Source organism: Sinocyclocheilus grahami, unplaced genomic scaffold, assembly GCF_001515645.1.
Source record: "Sinocyclocheilus grahami isolate Dianchi unplaced genomic scaffold, SAMN03320097.WGS_v1.1 scaffold616.1, whole genome shotgun sequence".
Taxonomy (NCBI): Eukaryota; Metazoa; Chordata; class Actinopteri; order Cypriniformes; family Cyprinidae; genus Sinocyclocheilus; species Sinocyclocheilus grahami.
The window spans coordinates 805399-830285 of NW_015505795.1; the positions used below are offsets into that span (position 1 = coordinate 805399).

At 34.8% G+C, this 24887-nt stretch overlaps 1 protein-coding gene across 1 annotated transcript in view; it reads right to left on the bottom strand.

Moving 5' to 3' along the window:
- Positions 1-1912: 1912 nt before the first annotated feature.
- LOC107557722 (signal-induced proliferation-associated 1-like protein 2) overlaps positions 1913-24887 on the bottom strand; it is a 184663-nt gene continuing 161688 nt past the window's right edge. Inside the window, exons 18-22 of the mRNA XM_016241243.1 lie at positions 22576-22795; positions 19010-19141; positions 7143-7260; positions 6983-7064; positions 1913-2910 (exon numbers count right to left, since the gene is read on the bottom strand). Coding sequence (XP_016096729.1) covers positions 2764-2910; positions 6983-7064; positions 7143-7260; positions 19010-19141; positions 22576-22795 — 699 coding nt within the window. The 3' untranslated portion in view covers positions 1913-2763. The remainder of the gene's footprint in view (positions 2911-6982; positions 7065-7142; positions 7261-19009; positions 19142-22575; positions 22796-24887) is intronic.

The window sequence follows — 24887 nt, forward strand, 5'->3', positions numbered from 1 at the left end:
CCGGTGTGCCTACACTCATAGAAAATAATGTGTTCGAATTTTAAAGACGTCCGGTGTGCGACCACCTGAAACGCTGGCTTTTTTCACTTCCGAAAGTGGATGATGTCAGGAAACAGCAATTTATTTTTTAACTCTGTTCCTGAGCATTATAACCCCAATTTGCTATTGTGTGTCGCGCATTTTACTGAGGACAGCTTCCACAACATGAGGGAGTACAGTGCTGGATTTGCCAAAAAGCTTTTGTTGAAAGACGGAGCAAGGGGCGTGGCAGTACTGAAACACCGTCTAAGCTGTTCGCCAATCACAACGCACTGGGAAAGCGAACCAATCACAACACATTTTGTTTTTCGGAAGGCGGACCTTCATCAAAGCCGGAACTAATCTAGCCGTTTGTGCCAGGATGGCGAGAAAGTACTTTTAATAATGTAAATTATGTGAAAAATAATGCGTTTTTCGAACCACCAAGCATGAGAGCATGTTCTAGTACACCCCCAAAACAAAATCAAGACTTTGTAAAAGAGCATAATAGGACCCCTTTAACTGTAGAGGGCTTCAAAGTCGCAAAAATACACAAACTAAGTTGCTTTAGGAAACGTCCCAACTTGGTGGATTTGGATCACCCTGTTCTGTATAATACACTAGCACTAACTTTACTTAAAAGAATATTTCACACAGAAATTTCACCCAAATATCATCAATACCTGCCTGACTTTCTTTGTTCAGTGTAGCACAATATATATATTTATAATCTTTTTTTAAAAAGAGGATGTAAAACCAACAACAAAAAACTATTTAAACAAAACAAAACATTTTAATAAAAAAATTATTATATTTGAAATATTAATAAATACTAGTATATAAGTAATGTACTAAACATCCAACTCACATGTCACACCAAAAAATAGCAAGAAATGATAATTCAGCACTACATATTCCCCTACATATTCACATTACCGTAACGCAAAATATAAAATACAAATATGTTGCATTTTCATCTTATCTTGCAAGAAAATTTTGCATTATTATTATTATTATTACTACTTTTAATGAAAATTAAGCACCTTTCTGAATGTGAAAATTTAATTTGCATGTGCATCTAATTTAGCAAGAAAATTACTATTTTACATTATTATTATTATTATTGCTACTACAATTACGTACATTACCATAATATTGCATTTTATTTTGCAAGAACTTTTGCATATCGTTTGCATTATTATTATTACAAGTTTTCATTACCATAACACAAAAAAATAAAATAAAATAAAAGTAATGCGCGCACACACACACACACACACACACATTTATAAACACATAAATGTTTTTTCCTAGGACCTGAAATAAGATGACGCATCAGATTTATTTTACATACTACATTTATTAAAAAAAAAAAAAAGCCCCTTTTTACATGAAATTTAAAAAAACGAGCAGCGGTCCACGGACCTGCCAGCTGAGACAATCTGAGTACTAAACATCCAACTCACACGTCACACCAAAAAATAGCAAGAAATGATAATTCAGCACTACATATTCCCCTACATATTCACATTACCGTAACGCAAAATATAAAATACAAATATGTTGCATTTTCATCTTATCTTGCAAGAAAATTTTGCATTATTATTATTACTACTATTAATGAAAATTAAGCACCTTTCTGAATGTGAAAATTTAATTTGCATGTGCATCTAATTTAGCAAGAAAATGACTATTTTACATTATTATTATTGCTACTACAATTACGCACATTACCATAATATTGCATTTTATTTTGCAAGAACTTTTGCATATCGTTTGCATTATTATTACAAGTTTTCATTACCATAACGCAAAAAATAAAAATAAAATAAAAGTAACACACACACACACACACACACACATTTATAAACACATAAATGTTTTTTCCTAGGACCTGAAATATTAAGATGACGCATCAGATTTATTTTACATACTACATTTATTAAAAAAAAAAAAAGCAACCAAAGTCCCATTTTACATGAAATTTACAGAGACACACATTTGTAAAAGCATAGAAACCAACAAAATGTTATCTAGCAGCATCCAAATGTTGGAATGAGGGGAAAAAAAGACAAATCCTCAATATATCTATGTATTGGACACAGTCCTGGCAAAACAGTCACAGTATGGCCTTCTCACAGCCGTTCCTCCAGAAGCCGCTCATTTGAATAAAATAAACTAATTTAGGTGAAAGAAGCTTAAATAACAGTGTTAAATACAAGACACTTGATTGGAGGTTCTGTACAGACATGGACACAGAGTTTTGGCATGTGACTGTGGATTCGAGACGAGGCAGGAGCGGAAAGCCACGTTATGCACACACCTGCTTCATTTCGGCTTTTCTCTGAGGCACAATCTCAACATTTACAGCTTCACGAACTATTCACATTGTGTTTGCTTGGCAAATCCATGACTCTTATTGCCAGAATTTGATGATTGTGGACAGAAAAGATTCAAAAGGTACCGTTGACCCGCTGAACTTCAACGTTTGATTGCGCCTTTCAATAACGTCTCGCCAAGTCTTGATGTGTTACATTCATGATCCACCTCCAGAAACATCGTTTAGTTGCTAATTGAGTACATTCTCCGTGCTAAACCTGCCTCCGTGTGTCTTCGCTGCTCATCTACACTCTTCTTCAGTCCAGAATATACTTACATTCTGCATCTGATTGAACTGCAGTAGGAATCGGGCTTTGCTAGTGTAGGTCAATGGCGTGCAGTCCTGAAAGTCTTCAGTGGTCTCCATCAAGGCTTCTTGTCGATGGTGTGAAAGAACCACTGGGTGAACTTCCTGAGCTGTGCGGCAGCCGTCTGGCTCTCCTCCTGCAGACGCATGTTGTCCTGCCGCAGGTGCTGCACCTCCACCTGCAGGATCGCCTTGTCTTCCTTTTCCTGTGCACAAAAGTGAACCAATGACCTTAGAATATAGTGAACTAGCCGTTTTATGGTGCTCACTATATGCTGTCATTATATGGAAAATATCAGCCTTGGATATTCTTCAAGAACAACCCGAGTGTGAGTAAGCAAGTAAACAAACAAAAACAAAAAAATACATGCAGTGTAAAATAATTTGTCATTAATAAATAACTTGATTCTATTTTATTGCAGTGTTTAATTTTTTCTTACATACCTTTAACCTGAAGATAAACACTATGGCTGTTAATATAATTGGGATTTAAAAAAAAATTATAATGTTTTAAATGATTTTTAAAGTGATAGTACTGTCAAATTATGTAATATTGTGAAACTGGTTATATTGTCAAATAAGAAATTGATAATACTGTAATTTTTGTTTTATTCATTACATTTTTTCTTTTTTATTATTTATTCATTTTTGTAATTTTTTTATATTATTTTTTTAAGTGGTGGTATTTTTAGATTCTGTAATATTGTGAAGGCGGTCATTTTGTCAAATTAAGTGGTAATATTGTCATTTTGGTATTTATTAAATTTAATTGTATTTTTTTCCAAACTCTCTGTGAAAGCAGTAATGTCAAATTAGAAAGTGGTAAAACTGTCATTTTTATTTATTAATCTTATTTTTATTACTTATTTTTAAAATTGTTTAAAATGATTTTTTTTTTCAAACTCTAATATTTGTAAACGTGATAATGGTGTCAAATTAGAAAAGGACAATACTGTCATTTTTTCATACACTTTATTTCATTATTTATTTTTTAATTTATTTTAAACCATACTTGGTAAGTGGTAATATTGTCAAATTCTGTAATACTGTGAAGGCGGTATTATTCCATTTTCACATTCAGGGGTAGAAAATGGATAAACAGTTTGAACGTTCGATTTCCACGTGTGGGGGCGGAAATGAAACGCCCCTTTCCACTGATTAGTCAAGCAAGCATCAAATGGTGCCGTCATCATGTCGTCTTCAGTTTTGTGCAACAGAATAAGGGTCCTTCCGCTGTTAAAGCGTTTATTGCAACTCCTGCTTCATCTCCCTCTCATCAAACAACCAGACTAACAAATGGCTTGACACAAACCATACTGGGGCAGCGCCTAGATGGGGCTTACTTCTGTGTAGGCATAGATTCTATATGTCAAATATTAGGTGCTTATTGCAGAAATATGTATGTAGCCTACCTCAGATCTGCAGCCACATTACAAAGCATTACACAACACAAAGCTGCGTGACATTTACATTTTAGTGAAGCGCAGACCAGTATCGGTTTTAGTGAGAATATAAAGATATCTTATCATTTTGATTATTATTTCGAGTTTTTTTTTTTAAAGAGAAGTTTATATGATACTGTCATTATGCGACGGCATGTTGCACATATGTATATAAATATAAAACATGCTATTTTTATAGAAAAGGGCATTTTTCTAACTTTATATAATATGTCTGTCACCTTTAATATTACATTTCTGAATTTAGTCAATATTTGAAAAATATTACATTATAGGTGTTACCAATTACATCAGTACCAACCAAAGCCATCTTTGCACTGTGGCACAGAAGCTGCATCTTAAGTTGAATTTAGATGTATTTACACAATTAATGCTGCTCAGACGGCAGTGAATGCATTAACTCAGCAATTGCATTATGGAATGAGATTAATATTTTAAACAAAAACATTCTGAATAGCCTACAGAAATATGAAACGAGTGACAAAATGAAACAATTGGATACTTGAATTATGAAGGTTACACCGCCAGTAGGTGGCAGCAAGTCATGGTGTTGATGAATGAGTCATAGAGTCATCAATTCAACAGATTTGTTCAAAATGCTGGTTTGTTCAGGAGCAAAGCAAATGGGTCATTGAACCACTCACAAATACGATTCATTCAAAGACTCGGATTCATTCAAGAATGAAACGCCTGTGTTTTATGTCAGATAAAACACACTGTTTTGTGTCTAAAATGAAATCAATTCATACTCATTATTAATGAAACTGTACGGTCTAAAATAAAAGTTATGACTGCTGCATTTTCACACTAAAATCAATACTGGCCTGCGCTTCACTATGATGTAAATGCATTTGCCCCGTGTTGTCCAGTGCGTCATGCAGCTTTGCCACATAGATTTTGATAACTGGACAGCTAAATAAAATGTGCTGTGCGCCAAAGAAATCTAAAAGGTTAATGTGGCTGCAGATCCGAGGTACATACATATTTCTGCAATAAGCACCTAATACTTGCCATAGAGAAACTATGCCTACACAGAAGTAAACCCTGTCCTTTTGTTAGTCTGGTTGTTTGATGAGAGAGAGACGAAATGCAGGAGTTACAATAAACACCGTAACCGCGGAGGACTCTTATTCTGTTGCACAGAACTGAAGACGACATGACGACGGCACTGTTTCATTTTTGCTTGACTAATCAGTGGAAAGGGGCGTTTAATTCCCTCCCACATGTGGAAATCGAACATTCAAGCGGTTTATCCATTTTCTACCCCTGAACGTAAAAACGAAAAATTAAGGCGAATTCTTGTCTTTTCATGTTTTTTAAAAAACGAAAAATGAAAATGGTGCCGTTTTCTCATGTTTCTGTTTTCAATATTAAATCAAAAAATGAATGAACGCAACGTACACGGACCTAATACCGACCCATTTTTATTTATTCAATTTAAATTATATTTTACCATTTTAACCATTTCAACTCATTCTCTACTAGGGTTGGGCCAATAGACGATGCCATCGTCCATTGCTGATGGCTGACAGACATCACGATGTTAAGCCGGCATTCTAATTCTATTTGATCTATTTCTTGACTTGGCCCTCTAACACTTTGCACTCTCTATTCGTTTTCTAACTGCTCGTTTTCTTTTTTTGTTATATATATATATGTTAGGCTAACCGAGACTTGTCACAGCACTTGCATATCATTGCTCTTTTGTTGGTTTTGATTGCTTCTATTGTCCTCATTTGTAAGTCTCTTTGGATAAAAGCGTCTGCTAAATGTCTAAATGTAAATGTTCTCTAAAGTTTGAAAACCTCTGGGACAAAAGTATTTTACATTCTAACATAAATTTCACCTCTTGAGTATTTTGCACTGAGATCTTATTACAGACAAAGAAAAGTTTCACAAATAGATACAATGTTCTAGAAATGTTAAGTATGGATGATATAGGTCTCAGAGGACTCATAACTCCTCTTTACAGTTTTTTAGAGTCATTGTACACCAGCTATACATATATTGACCTGATGTGAACGCTTTAACATGATCAGCCATTACATCAGGTGCATCATGGGCTGTTGGAGTTATTTCTGCTGAGCGGAGTCATTTCAAATGGCAGGAAGCAGGATATTAAATTGGGCCGACGAGGTGGCAATTCTGCATTCTGGTGCCCATTACAACACACTTTAACACATTGTTTGCCTATCATTCCCCTCAAAACCCAGTTGACGCACTTCCTCGCATTCACAAAACATGGAGAAATCAGTTCCTGTTAATGGGTAAAAACATCTACAGTGGACTTAAAAAACATGGCTATTGTTTTCCATCAGGATGGGATAGTCCACCTTTTTCACACCATACTGTCATACTGCAGCCGTCTTGAGATGACCTCCAACTGACTTTCTTAAATTCAAGTTAAACTGAATTATAAATAAATATTTTGCAAGAAAATTTAACTTTTTTGCATTATTATTATTATAAGCACACTTCCTCTACAACATTTCATTACCATAATGCAAAAAATAATAATAAAGTAATTGTACAAATTTATACAAGAAAATGAAGAAAATTTTGGCATTATTATTATTATGCACAATTTCCCAATTTTTTTTTTTTTTACCATAATACAAAAAAAGCATTTGCATTTAATTTAGCAAGAAATTTACCCTATTTTCCCCCTAATTTACCAAAAATAAATAAATAAAATATATCTTATTAACATAATACAGTTATGACCATCTTGTCCAATACAATTATTAAAAAAAAAATTCAAATCATGCTGGACCTACGAAACACGGCTATTGTTTTCCATCAGGACGGGATAGTTTACCTTCTTCAAGTCATACTGCAGCTGTCTCAGGATGACCTCCAGCTGATTGACTTTACCCGTCAGCGTGGCTGGAGACGTATCACTGAGGAGCGAGACAGAGCTGTTAGTCTGAGTATGAACACACAGTGTATTGTGTGTGTGTGTTCGGCGTTAAACTCACCCGGCCTCCAGTGCGGCTCCTTCAGCAGCTGCCACGCGTCTGGTGAGCTCACGCGAGATCTGCAGCGCTTCGGCTCTCTGCATGTCCGTCATGGTGCAGAACGAGGCCACGCGCTGGTCTGGACACAAAGAAACACCAGACACACTCAGATCAGGACCGATATGATCACAATGATACATATACAACAAAACGACAGCAAACTCAGTGCTGAATGAGACACGACTGCAACTGAATAATATCTAATGGCAGAGTACTGTATATATAGTAATGTGATAATGTGTTAATAATTCAGTCACACATTCTCATCAATCCTAATAGGTTTGTTAAGAAGAAAGTAATATTAAAGAGAATATTATGACAATTAAACACATTTTCCCCCAAAATTAAATAGAATCAAACAAAACAAAACAAATAATGCATCTAGATTTGATTTAGCAAGCAAATAAACTATTTTGAATTAATATTGTTATTATTAGCAAATGTCTGCTACAAATTCTCATGATCATAATGCAAAATAAATAAAAAATTCATTTGCATTTAATTTTGCAATAAAATGACAACATTTTTTATTATTATAATAAGTACATTTCCTCCACAAATGTTCATTATCATAATGCAAAAAAAAAATATTTGATTCGCATCTAATTTCATGACAAAATATACTTATTTGTATTATTATTATTAGTAGTAGTAGTACATTTCCTCTACAAATTTTCATTAAAATAATGCAAAAATATAAATAAATGCATAAACTAAGTCTGCATTAATATTATTATTATTATTATTATTATAGGCACATTTTTGCTACAAACTCTCATTTCCATACTGCAAAAATAAATTTAATTCATCAAGAAAACAGACTATTTTTTTCTTTATTTATATAGCCTGCTTTCTGGCAGAATTAAATGCAATTTTTTTTTTTTTTTTTTTTTTTTTTTTTTTTTAATGGGAATTTGTAGGAGAAATGTGCATTGATTTGGGAGACACAATAAAACACAGTTCAGCTGTATTCACATTCTCAATGCTGTCTGTCATGAGGCCTTTCAGCCATATGTCACATCTGATGAAACCCTTCACTGTTAAAAAAAAACTGTGTTTTTTTTTTTGTGCTGGCCTCAGATCAGTTTTTCATATCTAACGCCAGGTTTGTATCCAGTTTATGTTTGTAATTAATAAGAAGAGCCTACAATGCGTCTGTGGCACAAAGGCTGTTTCTATAAAGTGGGGCAGTTCCAACTTTGCAAGGACAGTCTGGCGCTTCTGACTCACAGCCTGTAAGTACGTTTTTTATATTTAAAGAATTTGCCACTGATGATTCAAACGAGAGATTTAAGCAGTGTAGAGTAGCGCTTGTTGTTTGTCATTTCTCCGATCACAAATGCAGACATGGTTTTATGTTTACGCGGCGCGATACGCAACGCGTAAAAACACAGTACAAGTCATTATAATCAGTAATTACTGTATGACCCCACTGGATGCAACAAATGCCTCGTTTGTAATGGGTTTTATTGGTTTTGTCTCGTCGCGCCGGGACACACGGAAACACAGTATGTTAACGGGCATAACATTTCCGTCACACGCTTGAGGTATTCGGCCAATCACAACGCACTGGATAGCTGGCCAATCACAGCACACCTCGCTTTTCAGACCAATGAGCTTTGTAAAAATCGACGCGTTTCAGAAAGGCGGGGCATAGAGGAGAAACAATAATGTACAGTATGGGGAAAATAATGTGTTTTTTGAACCTTAAACCATATAAACACATTTCATTACACCAAATACACAACATAATGTTCTTTTTAGCAGCATCGTATGACCCCTTTAAAAAACATTAGTCGTCTTAAGTCACGCTTGTATATGACTTTATGAAGTTGTTGAACATTTAGCTGGGGTTACTCAATAAAACAGTGTTTATGAACATTTGTTCTGCATTTTCTAAACACTTCTTCTGTTCTTGTTGACTTCCATTCATGCTCGCTGATGCAAATGGAGGGCAAATATGCTGTGAGCTAAATTTATCTCTCAGTGTTTTTATGCAGTGCTTTTCTGGGTCACAGCGAGACCCAGAAACAAGCATCTTCTCTAAAACTATAACTTTGTTTCCAAATCAAGTCTTTAAAGTGTATTTATGGTGTGTGCAGCAGTTTGGGCTGGTTTTAGCAGTTCGTCGGCTCATTTGTTTGAGTGTCAGCTGAGGACAACTGTACAAACAGGAGCAGTCGCTCTGAACCCACACAAATCACTTCAGTCCAGACACTTGTTTCTCAAACCGTCTTTCACTGAGGTTTTGATGAGCAAGATATCATTTTAACATTGGTTTAGTACAGTTTGTTCACATGTAATGGAGTGAAAGAGCAAATCTGAAAGTGATTTTGATCAGTGATTGGTTTGTCCACACTGAAAGTTAAAATGCATGATATGACACACCATCAGCCAATCAGAACATATGTGACCCTGGAGCACAAAAGCAGTCTTAAGTCGCTGGGGTATATTTGTAGCAGTAGCCAAAAATACATTGTATGGGTCAAAATGATCTATTTTCCTTTTATGCCAAAAATCATTAGGATATTAAGTAAAGATCATGTTCCATGAAGATATTTTGTAAATTTCCTACCGTAAATATTTCAAAACTTCATTTTTGATTAGTAATGTGCATTACTGGACTTAATTTGGACAACTTTAAAGATGATTTTCTCAATAGTTAGATTTTTTTGCACCCTCAGATTCCAGATTTTTAAATAGTTGTATCTCGGCCAAATATTGTCCTATCCTAACAAACCATACATCAATTGAAAGCTTATTTATTCAGCTTTCAGATGTCATGTCCATCTCAATTTAAAAACATTTACCCTTATGGCTGGTTTTGTGGTCCAAGGTCACATATTTAATGTTTAATGCATAGTTATGTGCAACTGGATTTTGTGGGCGGGGCTACCCAGCTCAATTAGCATTTACACATTTAGTAGATGCAAAGCGACTTAAAAAAGAGGAACAAAGACAATTTGTCAAAGAGCCAACAGTATTCCTAATACACAAAAAATAGAAACCAATAAACCATTCAATTCGCTCATCAGTACTAGGTTACATTTATATAACAAGCACATTTCCCCTCCAAATTCTGATGACCATAATTCAAAAAATAAAAAAGCATTTGCATTTAATTTTGCAAGGTAATAGACTATTATTATTATTATTATTATTATCATCATAAACACATGTCCCCTCCAAATTCTCATTACCATAATGCAAAAAATACAATGCATATATTGTGTGTATATATATATATATATATATATATATGTGTGTGTGTGTGTGTGTGTGTGTGTGTGTGTATTTATATGTTTTTTGACTATTGTGCATGTGCAGATGTTTTGAACAATCAAGGGTTTGAATCTCAGTCCCCTCTGTGTCATCAGATGCGACATATGGGTGAAAGCCCTTATGTTTTATAGCATCTCTCAAATCAATGCACTTACTCTCAATTACACCATATGGAGACACAGACGCTGCTGAGGAAATGATGCACGTGCTTTTCAGCAGAACATAAAGAGTTTAATTTACGATCATCCCTCTGGAGATTCCTACATGTGTGTTTCTGATCAAACTGGTAGTCCTTCACTAAAAACATGACAATAAAGCTCTGTGTTTCTCTCTGTTAGCGGCTCCTCAGAGATCAAATCATAAAACACAAGTAGACCACATGAAAGTGGAACCTAAGTTTTCAGAGTTCAGCATGCTGTGTTGTTTCTTCACAGAAATCAAGATGAAGTGTTAGTAATTGCACACTAGAGCTCTGCTGGGTCTCACCATATTAATAGACATGCATTCTGGGACTTAATGCTCAGCATGCAACAAATTCCAATCAAAATTGTGACAAAATATAGAGCTTATAGATTTGATTGAAAAAAGTTTAATATTTTGTTAAGAAATAATTATTCAAGTTAGCATAAATATAAAATATTTGTATTAACTATTTAGATTTGATTGCTGAAGTCTCTTATATTTCAGCCTAAAATGAAAAAAAAAATAATAATAATAAAGACTTCCTTCCATCAATATTTTTTTTCACTGTGACATTATTTTCATACTAATTAAGTACAATTCCCTCCAAAACACACACACACAAATATATATAACAATATCTTTTTGTTTACATTAAATTATATACAAAAAAGATGGTGGTGAATCAATTTTCATTCAGAAATTGCTAGTAAATTTCACAAATATTTTTGTGTTTTAAAGAGTTACTTTTACTAAGAATCTAATTAGAATCACCATTAAAAATCATGACAATTACAAACATACTTCAAAGCATCCAGATGCACTGAAGTAATGAAGATTTGTGTTTAATTGGCATGAGAATAATGCAAATCACAATGCAACGCATCTTAATGGTCCTAAAGATAGGCTTTATTTTGCAAAACTATAATTTAATTTCTCTTTTGATTTTATGGTAAAACACAACCTAGACTTGATTTCATGATTCACCCAAAAAGGACAGTTGTGCAATGTTCTTCGGATGATGCAATGAGAAGATGATAACTAGGGTTGGGTATCGTTTGGGTTTTTTTCAATACCGGTGCCAAATCGATACTTTTAAAACGGTTCCGGTGCCTAAACGGTGCCTGAACCGATACTTATTAAAAAATTTAAAAATAAAAACTCCCGTTAGTGCTATAAACACATGATGTCTGTTTCATTCATACTGGATGCCAGAGGGCGCCCTCGCACAGAAAATCCACACATCCAGTCACAGAAGTAGAGAGCTCATGACTCTCCAGGAAATCCCTTATATGGACAAAGACATTGCTATTATATCTGTATCTGAGTAAACAGAACATATATAAACTATTGAATGATAAAACAAAGACAAGAAACACTCGACTGCGACAATATAGTTTATCTGTGTTATTCAAGCCATCTCTGGTATTTTCACAATAATTAAGTATATTTATAATCAATTGCTAATCTATGTCAGGGCTCGCAAAATTTCAAAATCCCTGGTAGCCCTTCGGGCAGGTACTCTTCAGATTTTGGTAGCCCGAAATTTTTTTTAACTAGCCCAAATAAAAAAAAAGACCTTTTTTTTTTTTTAAATATAAAAAATCAGATAGGAGTTTGAATGTCAATCAAAAATATTTTCAATACACAAATATCAACAAATATGAAGGAAGGAATTGTATTTCACTATTTACAGGGAATCTGCAGAATTTTTTTAAATAAATTTAAAGGGGGGGTACAATGCTGTTTCATGCATTCAGAGTTGTTTACACTGTTAAAGAGTTGGATTCTCATGCTAAGCATGGACAAAATTTCAAAAAACAATTTGGACGTATGACGGAGTATTTCTGTGCTAAAAATCTTACTTCCGGGTTCGTACAAGTTTCGGAGAGTTTTTTTTCGATCGTGGCTCTTCATGACGTAGACGAGGGTGGAACTCCTTATATGGGCATTTCTCCCGGAAGAGCGTGCCCGCACACACATCGACCAGAGCAAGAGCGAGATCGGTTGGATGCAGTTTGTTTTTCTGGAGCAGCAACGGAGTTTCACAAGTGTGTTTGTTGATGAACGCTTTATAAGCAAGGCCCAGTTCGATGCTGGATTTGCACATCGTTTGATACTGAGGATGGAGTGGTTGAGCTATAAAAGATCCCGGTCATGATTCAGAACAGTAGACAGTAAGTGAAACTGCATCAAATGTATGTATTTTGCTGGCAGTCGGAGCTCAAGTGCTCGTCAATCTTTAGCTCCGCCCACGGCGCACCTCCGGGAGCTCGGCTTTTTCCGGAGAGAATAGTAAAGCGGCATCTTTCTTTTATAAATATGATAAAACTAAAGAATTTTTGGAGATATAAAGGATGCAGTTCATTTTCACAAAAACAAATCTTATACAACAGCATTTCAGCCTTTAGACCATTTTTATGAAAGGGGATAAATCAAGTATATAAATTGTAAATTTAATTGTTTTAATTGTTTAGATTTTTAGAAGGCACATTAACTTCTTTCTCATTTACAACTCTATGTGTTTGCTGCGTAAAATCATGAGTTGATATTTGCATTGATCTGACCATAAACAGCAAGAAAGGTTTGTTGGAAATGTTAATTCATTCTCTGCCACGAGGTGGCGCTTTAGGAGCGCTGAAATATTGCGTTTTCCCCAGTAACGGCTGTACACAAAGCAGCTCCGCGCTCATAAACGCTGCTTTATCAGGAATTATAGGTCAAATGAAATTAAAATGCCAACGACACGTTTCAGAGGACAGTCGGTTTAAAGACATCCGCGCCGCATTATGTTTTTGATGTGAAACGTGCAGCGCTCATATTTATTCAATGACATCATTGCCTTTTGAAGTTTAATCCAGCCGTATCGTAACTCTTGTCTTTTCGTCCCCAACTGCAAGACCTCTTGAAATTATAATTAAGACATTTCTTATACCATTTAACATATTTAAAACTTTTTTATGGAGTGCTCGTCAATCTTTAGCTCCGCCCACGGCGCACCTCCGGGAGCTCGGCTTTTTCCGGAGAGAATAGTAAAGCGGCATCTTTCTTTTATAAATATGATAAAACTAAAGAATTTTTGGAGATATAAAGGATGCAGTTCATTTTCACAAAAACAAATCTTATACAACAGCATTTCAGCCTTTAGACCATTTTTATGAAAGGGGATAAATCAAGTATATAAATTGTAAATTTAATTGTTTTAATTGTTTAGATTTTTAGAAGGCACATTAACTTCTTTCTCATTTACAACTCTATGTGTTTGCTGCGTAAAATCATGAGTTGATATTTGCATTGATCTGACCATAAACAGCAAGAAAGGTTTGTTGGAAATGTTAATTCATTCTCTGCCACGAGGTGGCGCTTTAGGAGCGCTGAAATATTGCGTTTTCCCCAGTAACGGCTGTACACAAAGCAGCTCCGCGCTCATAAACGCTGCTTTATCAGGAATTATAGGTCAAATGAAATTAAAATGCCAACGACACGTTTCAGAGGACAGTCGGTTTAAAGACATCCGCGCCGCATTATGTTTTTGATGTGAAACGTGCAGCGCTCATATTTATTCAATGACATCATTGCCTTTTGAAGTTTAATCCAGCCGTATCGTAACTCTTGTCTTTTCGTCCCCAACTGCAAGACCTCTTGAAATTATAATTAAGACATTTCTTATACCATTTAACGTATTTAAAACTTTAAAACTTTTGACAAGAAGCCACATCAGATCACAAAAGGAAGCATTTGACTGCTGTTGTGGAGTAAAAAGGTTCTAATATTCTAATATTCTGGACAACAAGTTGTGAATACAAGGGAGGTTTAGCTTTAGGCATTTTAATTTAAGCATGTTTAGCTTAGTTAACGCAAGGCTACCTGCAGCCATCAGAGCAAGTGTAATTACTGCATTCACGCGCTCCTCGGATGTTCTCATTTCCCGAGTTGTACTTTTAAGTCAGAATGTGAAAACAACATGCACACTCTCGTTACTACAAAGATGTGTTGGATTTGTATTATTAGAGCTTTCCGACTTGAGTTCACGTGCTTTTTCTCAGTCGGGAAATTATTTTTCACGTGTGGTGCCAGTGATGATGCTTCTTACATCCGTTTCGGAGAACCAGAGGACAAATATTCCAATCGATCGCTCAGGCATGGCACCGAAATCTGCGTTCTGATTCGGTTCTAGTACATACCGGTTACATAGGTACCGGTGCCATATTGGTACCGGTTTCGGTACCCAACCCTAATGATAACAGTATTTAGGTTTAAAACAATCCATTTATGCATTAATCTCATGAAATTGATTCTCTTGAGAAAAAATCTAGAGCATCAAACACCTTAAAGGGGTCATCGGATGCCCATTTTCCACAAGTTGATATGATTCTTTAGGGTCTTAATGAAAAGTCTGTAACATAGTTTGGTTAAAATTTCTCAATGGTAGAGTAAAAACACCTTTTTTACCCTGTCAAAAACAGCTCTTTTCAGATCAAGCCGTTTTGTAGCATTTCCTTTAAATGTTATTGAGCTCTGCCGCCCCTCTCTCCCGAGCCGCTCTCTGAGGGACTGTTTACTTTAGCGCATTCATCGTAAAACTTGCTAATTAGCACATTATTGGGAAAGGCGATTTGCAAAGATTCATTAAACAACCTTATACTCACTTCTTCTGTAGGTGAAGCTGGATCACGAATGATTCACGCGAACAGACGCATTTAGGAAGATCGAGGCCACATTCCCTTCAAAAACAAACGTAATCCACTGTCTTCAGCGGCTCAGATGCTATGTTCATTATTACATCCAACAACAGAACAGCTCAATCGCTTAGGAGTCATTCTTGTCTACATCTGCTCCAGCGGTGAAACAATGGCGGACTGATGACAGCTCAAGGATGCAGTTCATTTTCACAAAAACAAATCTTATACAACAGCATTTCAGCCTTTAGACCATTTTTATGAAAGGGGATAAATCAAGTATATAAATTGTAAATTTAATTGTTTTAATTGTTTAGATTTTTAGAAGGCACATTAACTTCTTTCTCATTTACAACTCTATGTGTTTGCTGCGTAAAATCATGAGTTGATATTTGCATTGATCTGACCATAAACAGCAAGAAAGGTTTGTTGGAAATGTTAATTCATTCTCTGCCACGAGGTGGCGCTTTAGGAGCGCTGAAATATTGCGTTTTCCCCAGTAACGGCTGTACACAAAGCAGCTCCGCGCTCATAAACGCTGCTTTATCAGGAATTATAGGTCAAATGAAATTAAAATGCCAACGACACGTTTCAGAGGACAGTCGGTTTAAAGACATCCGCGCCGCATTATGTTTTTGATGTGAAACGTGCAGCGCTCATATTTATTCAATGACATCATTGCCTTTTGAAGTTTAATCCAGCCGTATCGTAACTCTTGTCTTTTCGTCCCCAACTGCAAGACCTCTTGAAATTATAATTAAGACATTTCTTATACCATTTAACGTATTTAAAACTTTTTATTCTGTGACAAGAAGCCACATCAGATCACAAAAGGAAGCATTTGACTGCTGTTGTGGAGTAAAAAGGTTCTAATATTCTTTTTTGTTGGACAACAAGTTGTGAATACAAGGGAGGTTTAGCTTTAGGCATTTTAATTTAAGCATGTTTAGCTTAGTTAACGCAAGGCTACCTGCAGCCATCAGAGCAAGTGTAATTACTGCATTCACGCGCTCCTCGGATGTTCTCATTTCCCGAGTTGTACTTTTAAGTCAGAATGTGAAAACAACATGCACACTCTCGTTACTACAAAGATGTGTTGGATTTGTATTATTAGAGCTTTCCGACTTGAGTTCACGTGCTTTTTCTCAGTCGGGAAATTATTTTTCACGTGTGGTGCCAGTGATGATGCTTCTTACATCCGTTTCGGAGAACCAGAGGACAAATATTCCAATCGATCGCTCAGGCATGGCACCGAAATCTGCGTTCTGATTCGGTTCTAGTACATACCGGTTACATAGGTACCGGTGCCATATTGGTACCGGTTTCGGTACCCAACCCTAATGATAACAGTATTTAGGTTTAAAACAATCCATTTATGCATTAATCTCATGAAATTGATTCTCTTGAGAAAAAATCTAGAGCATCAAACACCTTAAAGGGGTCATCGGATGCCCATTTTCCACAAGTTGATATGAGAATAACATTTAAAAAAACAACCACTAATGCTGCTCACAAACATCAGCTCGAGGCTGTGTCCTCCACTATAGCAGTGAAAAACAAAGCTTAAATGATTGAATGAAGACTGAAGCCATTAACAAAATAATGATGGCCTTCTTACTACTCCGTTTAGAGAAGGACAGGAGCAGACAAGAGGACGAGTGCGGGACAGACATCATCAGAGCTGCGTGTGCTCACATGCAAATGACCGAGGGCGGGACGAACAGCAATTACCCAGCATGCCGGCTGAGTGTTTAATTGCAGGTGGCAGCGCTCGGCTAATTCAGAGTATCTGCACTCAGATATTAAGACCTGAATTTAAGATTTATGTATGTAACTTGCATATAAAATTTCCATCTATTTGGATTACACAGTTGTAACATAAATAACTAATAAACTTCATACATAAATGAAACGGGTAAACAAACAGGCAAGATTTATAATATGGATTATAATAAACTCAATGTGTTTTAAAAACACAATAACCAGGTTGCTATTTTCATTGCATTTACATCTACATTCATCAATGCATCTATTAAAATATGTTCATTGTGAAAACTATTACATTTATAAAAAGTATGAACATGGTTAAAATACGGCTAGCTGTGAAACAAGCAATGTTAAATTAATTACAATGCATGAGACTGAAAACAATTTGATGATAAATATATAAACCTTGCTATTGTGCATTTATATACATAAATAAAATATCAATGTATGTATATAAATACAAAAAACAAATATACATTACATATAATTATTATAATTAATAATAGCAATAATAATAATAATAATAATAACAATATCAATAAACAATATTAACATTATTGCATTAGAAGGCAAAATATCATACCAAGTGTCATTAATTATTTGCACCTATATGCTTCAGATCAACATAAATATCATCACTGTTAAAAACTAATCAATAACAATTATAAGATTTATGTATGTAACTTGCATATAAAATTTCCATCTATTTGGATTACACAGTTGTAACATAAAGATCTAATAAACTTCATACATAAATGAAACGGGTAAACAAACAGGCAAGATTTATAATATGGATTATAATAAACTCAATGTGTTTTAAAAACACAATAACCAGGTTGCTATTTTCATTGCATTTACATCTACATTCATCAATGCATCTATTAAAATATGTTCATTGTGAAAACTATTACATTTATAAAAAGTATGAACATGGTTAAAATACGGCTAGCTGTGAAACAAGCAATGTTAAATTAATTACAATGCATGAGACTGAAAACAATTTGATGATAAATATATAAACCTTGCTATTGTGCATTTATATACATAAATAAAATATCAATGTATGTATATAAATACAAAAAACAAATATACATTACATATAATTATTATAATTAATAATAGCAATAATAATAATAATAATAATAACAATATCAATAAACAATATTAACATTATTGCATTAGAAGGCAAAATATCATACCAAGTGTCATTAATTATTTGCACCTATATGCTTCAGATCAACATAAATATCATCACTGTTAAAAACTAATCAATAACAATTATAAGATTTATGTATGTAACTTGCATATAAAATTTCCATCTATTTGGATTACACAGTTGTAACATAAATATATAAATAAATAAATATATAAATATATATATATATATATATATATATATATATACACGCATGTATATATAAATATATATATACACACACACACACATATATATACACATACGCACAAAATTAATATCTGCAAATATAACTATATTTTATATAACACATATAACAACAGAAATATATGATAAATAATTATTATAATTCATAATAATCACATACGACTACTACTTGTTATCATTATTGTTATTATTCATTTTAATCATAATAACAATAAATAATAATAATATTGAATTAGACCTCAAAATATCAAATATCAAACAAAGTGTCATTAACTATTTGTATCTGTTTGATTTTATTTCAATCGTATTTGAAATGCATTATTCAAAAATTACAGCAATCTGATTTGTTTCATTTATACATGACTGAAGAATATGCATCACATTAAGTTTATTAGTTTATGTTCAAACTATGTCATCCAAATGCACTGGAATTTTTTTGTGCAATTCAAATAACACAATACACAAATCTTGCATTCAGGCCTAAAGGTTATGCTGTATTTCAGCTCTTCTGCACACACCTTCAAAGGCTCTGGCGGCGTCGACGAGGTGAGACCAGTCCAGGCCCGTGGCGGTGTCTGGCAGAGGCATGAGACCCGGGTCGCTGAACTTCAAGCGGTCGGCCAGCGAGCCGTCAGAGAACCAGAACTCATCTGAAGAGAGACACAGAGAGACAGATCAGTGACACCAATCCACCGTCAATCCACCGCTGAGCTTCCCCTGGGTTTCTACAGACAGCAGACCAGCAGAAACACAGATAGAGCTCAATTCAGTCCATCTGTCGGGAGGTCAGGAGGTCTCTGTAATGAAGGCAGTGGGACAAAGAGCGGTTAAATCGCTCACCTGCCGTCTTTGGTACCCCACATTTTTTATGAATATATACATAAATGCACATATTTAAACTTTACGTTTAGAAAATTATGTTTTACTATGTACTTAATTATTGCACATATTATAATAATTTATATTGTTATGAACACAATTATTACATTATTATTATTAGATAAAATTATAGGACATAGTATATTTATAATAATATATATGTTTTATATTATCTATCATTTTTCTAAATATCTATTAGATCTCATATTATTAGTAACATTATATTATTAGTAATATACAGTAAGGTCCATACATATTTGGACACAGGCACAATTTCTATTATTTTAGCTGCTGACCAAAACATATTCAAGTTACAGTTATATAATGAATATGGGCTTAAAGTGCACACGCTGAGCTTTAATTTGAGGATATTCTCATCACAATTGGAGGAAAGGTTAAGGAATTACAGCTCTTTAATATGTACCTCCCCACTTTTTCAAGGGACCATAAGCAATTGGACAGTTGACTCAAACGCTGTTTCATGGACAGATGTGGGCTATTCCTTCGTTATTTCTACATCAGTTAAGCAGGTTAAAGGTCTGGAGTTGATTCTAAGAGTGCCATTTGCATTTGGAAGAACTCTGAACCCACATCATGCAGTCAAAGGAGCTCTCCATACAAGTGAAACAGACGATTATTAGGCTTCAAAAACAAAACAGATCCATCAGAGAGATAGCAGGAACATTAGGAGTGGACAAATATTTCAACAAAATATAATGCTTACATGCTTTCCTGTGAAATAAGTCATTTTAAGCAGCAGCACGATGTTGGACAGCCGTCCCGTCAGCAGATGAAGTCTAAACGCTGAGCTCCTATACATGGCCTCATTTTTCAATCAATTGCGTGCGTCCAAACCTCTCATTGTGCATTTCTCTCTCGCCTGATAGACAGGATATGACATAAACATTTCCATCTCACAAAGAACTGGCTCTGAGCATGATGTGAGGGAAAGCACTGGAGGTAAACGTGCCTCTCTCTCTCTCTGTCTGAGCCTCAGAGGGACACAATCTGTCAAATTAGAGCGTTCACTAGATGAGCAGGGTGAGGAAAAAAATCAGCAAACTGCTATCTGTCGAAACAATCAGAAATGTATCACGCGTGACAGCAATCAGCCTCCTCGGGCCACTCGAAAAACCAGCTATAAATGAATCAGCGCTCACACTCGGATTAAAACTGCTAAATGTGTTCATATTACACATCCTTTAAACCAAATGAGATATGATTGTTTGTGATAGTTGTGCCTTTATGAGTCACATATTTCATGTGTCACTTGCAGCACATCTAGAGAAGGTTTACCCCACTACAGACAACCGGTGACAGGTGAAGATCTTAAATTAGGGTTCATACTGTGCACCCAAACCATATTTGGAGACTTAAACCACACTTAATCTGCTAAAAATGTGTTATTGTAATTAAAATGAATTGTAATATTTATATTATTGTTATTGTTTCCTACTATTATTATTAAAAAGTGATAATAATAATACAATAATTAATGAATACAATTATATAAAAATGAAACATGTAATTAATATTACATTTATATAAATACAATAGAAAAATATGAATATATTTTATATAATAAAATATAACAAATGAAACATCATCATCATAAATAACAATAATAAATGCTATTGCATTAGATAAATAACAAAAATAAATACTATTGCATTAGACCACAAAATATCAACCTAAACATCGTTCATTAAATAATAATAGCACAAACACACTTTTCATGTAAAACATTTGGAAAAAACAGGCCTGTTAAATTTTAAATAACAATGCTATTTAAAATGAAGATACAAAGTATTTTTATCAAAAAAAAAGAAAAAAAGATTTGTCCGCTCCTAATGTTCCTGCTATCTCTCTGATGGATCTGTTTTGTTTGTGAAGCCTAATAATCGTCTGTTTCACTTGTATGGAGAGCTCCTTTGACTGCATGATGTGGGTTCAGAGTTCTTCCAAATGCAAATGGCACTCTTAGAATCAACTCCAGACCTTTTACCTGCTTAACTGATGTAGAAATAACGAAGGAATAGCCCACATCTGTCCATGAAACAGTGTTTGAGTCAACTGTCCAATTGCTTATGGTCCCTTGAAAAAGTGGGGAGGTACATATTAAAGAGCTGTAATTCCTTAACCTTTCCTCCAATTGTGATGAGAATATCCTCAAATTAAAGCTCAGCGTGTGCACTTTAAGCCCATATTCATTATATAACTGTAACCTGAATATGTTTTGGTCAGCAGCTAAAATAATAAAAATTGCGCCTGTGTCCATATATATATATATGGACCTGACTGTAAGTGTGGCAATGCTGTAAAAACAGGGAAGTGGCTGTGACAGCTGTCTTCTCTGTGCACTTTAGCCATGACATTTTCTTCTTCTTGATTTTTAATTAAAGACGCCATATAAAAGGAGTCATGCTGTGTTGTGTGTCACACACGTTCCTGATGGAGGTGTAAGTGCCTCTCTGGACAGAAATCCTCCTGTCTGTCTGACTGCATGAGGCTGAAACGCACTGAATGTGACGAGAGCGTTTACAGACGACAGCTGCTGCTGCTAATGCATGCTGCTCTTCATATGGACAAAACTCTGACAGCATTTACTCTCCAGCATGCCGTTTCAAACCTATATGGTTTTTCTTCAACACAAAAGAAGTAATACAGTGAGCAATTGATGTCAAGATCTGAATCTGTCCATTAATGCATCTGTGAAATCTCATATCTGCGCATGCTCAGACTTGCTGTGTGAAGTCTGACATCAGTGATGCAAGAGAATCTCTCGCCTCTCACTAAACAACTGCTAAGTGATGAGTTAGATGTTGAGAGCTACGGTGAAAGAATTTAAAGACTTAAACTATGCTACTGTTCGGGGTTAGTAGAATTTTTTTAAAGAAATAAATAATTTCCCACTGTATTCCCACTTCATTCAGTATATTGGATGAGCTTTGTGCTTGGCCAGAAAAACTATAGACATAAATGGTGATTATACAAAGTGCAATCTGAACGAACAGACAGACAGACAGACAAGACAGACAAGACAGACAGACAGACAAGACAGACAGACAGACAGATAGATAGATAGATAGATACAGATGAAGTGATAGAATGATAGAATGAATGACAGAACGACATACAGATAGATAGACAGAACGATAGAATGAATGACAGACGGACGGACGGATGGACGGATGGATGGACTCACTCTTGAGGTTGGATGCGGGCTGGTTGAGGCTGATGCGGGGCGGTAGGGTGCAGTGGTAGGGTGGAGTGCTGCTGAACAGGATGTCGTTGGGCAGGGCTTGATCCAGCATTGAGCTCCGTGAGCTGGCATAGGACGAGCCCTTCCTGTTACTGCACACGCTCTCGTCCGAGAGAGTCCGGTACAGCGACCGCCGCGGGGACAGGCTGCCCGTCGCAGATGCCTGACAGGAAACACACAACGTCAATCACAGATAATGGATTTAACACCAGAAAATCAACATTTAAATTTATTTGATTGCTAATCAAACACATAGACATAAATGTGCAATCAAAGTCCCAGAATAATGCCAGTGTTTTCCTATCTTTCCTAGCAGGACGAGGTTAGTAGGTTTGTTTTGGACTGAATGAATGGATATCCTCACTCTCTTGTGTCGTTAAACAGCAGGATGTTATAAATGCTCTTTATCTGCACTGCTGAGGAACAGAGAGAGCGTGTTGCTGTTCTTCCGCTTGTGATAAAATAAATTGTATTTTTGTATAAATTGTAATTGTTTATTACAATACAAATACAACTTTTCACATGGCCTTAGCATGTTACTAAACAAACATGGTATTCTAAAAGCATTAAAATATATAACAAAAAAGTAAAAAAAAAAAAAATCTATTATTTTTGCAAAACAATATACACAGACGAAAAAAGTTTGCAGTCTATGTTTTTTAAAGAAATAAATGTTTATCTAGCAAATATACATTAAATTGATCAAAAGTTACAGTAAAGGCATTCATAATGTTATTAAAGATTCCTATTTCAAATAAATGCTGTTGAACTTCATTCATCGAAGAATCTTGAAAAATAAAATGCATCAGTTTCCACATAAATATGAAGTCGCACAAATGTTTTTTAAAATTGATAATCAGAAATGTTTCTCGAGCAGCAAATCAGCATATTAGAATGATTTCTGAAGGATCATGTGACACTGAAGACTGGAGTAATGATGCTGAAAATTCAGCTTTGATCATAGCAATAAATTACAATTGAACATATATTCCCATACAAAACTATTTATTTTAAATTGAAATAATATTTCACAATTTTACTGTATTTTTTAACAAATAAACACACCCTTGGTGAGCATAAGAGACTTGTTTTAAAACATTTAAAAATCTTAATTACATACTGCCTTAAGTTGGCGCCTAGATAAGGAGCTCACTAGGTTTTGGACAGACTTATAGTCTCATATATCAAAAATATCTCTCAAAGGGCATGAGGACAACGTTAAACATACCCATACCCATGAGCTAAATTGTGCCAAAGCTATTTAGATACATTGTATATGTTTTCCATTCAGAGCGTGAGCCAGCTGGTTCATTCCCAGGCGGAGCTGCTTGATACTGTTCATTTTATTTATAGCACACAATACGTCTTCCACTATTTGAAACTTGATCAAAAACGTCAGTTTGCTGAATTGGCATCACTGCAGGGAAAGCAGACGTCATGGCACACGGGATTCAGCAGAGCTAAACGCCTCCGGGCTCAAAGCCACCCTCTGTTTTCACTTCCTTTAGACCAGGATCCCACTCAAATCCCATCAGTTAACCATGAACCAGCCTCAATGAGCTCTCTCTCTCTGGCCTCTTGCACACACGCAACTTTATAAGACTAGATCTGGTCTGGTCCTCTCGCCATAAAAATAAAACTAGAGCAGGCTTTAGTACGGCTCATGTGTAATGTCACTGCAAATAAAGGCAGTCTGAGATATGACACAACTCACTGTTGTAACTCATCTGGCAAATGGTGTTACCAGAATACATTACTAGTCAAAAATTTGGATTTTTGTTTAAATGCTTTTGATATTCTGGCAAATTATCTGATATCCGGGTCTCTGGTTTCTTGGGTTCCTCATTTAATGCTTAAAAAAAATTAAAAATAAATAATAATACTTTTTTTTGCTATTATTATTACTGCAAGATTAAAAATAGTCCTGCATTGTGATAAATGTATTTTTAAAAGTGCAAATATTCCTCTCAATTAATATAAATAATTATAAACAAGTATACATATTAATATAAATATTATACAAATTTTAATATTGATAAATACAAAAAATAATAATTATATCCTAAAATGAACAATTACAAAAAGTATTTAAAAAATATTTTTTAATTTATATTTTAAAAAATATTTTATTTATTTATCTGCATGTTGTGTGGTCATTAATGAACCAGTGTTATTTTAGAATTATTTATATACTATTATAGATCTAGTTATAGCTTTTATTTTTAAATTTCAGGTTTCCATCTTATGTTTTTTAA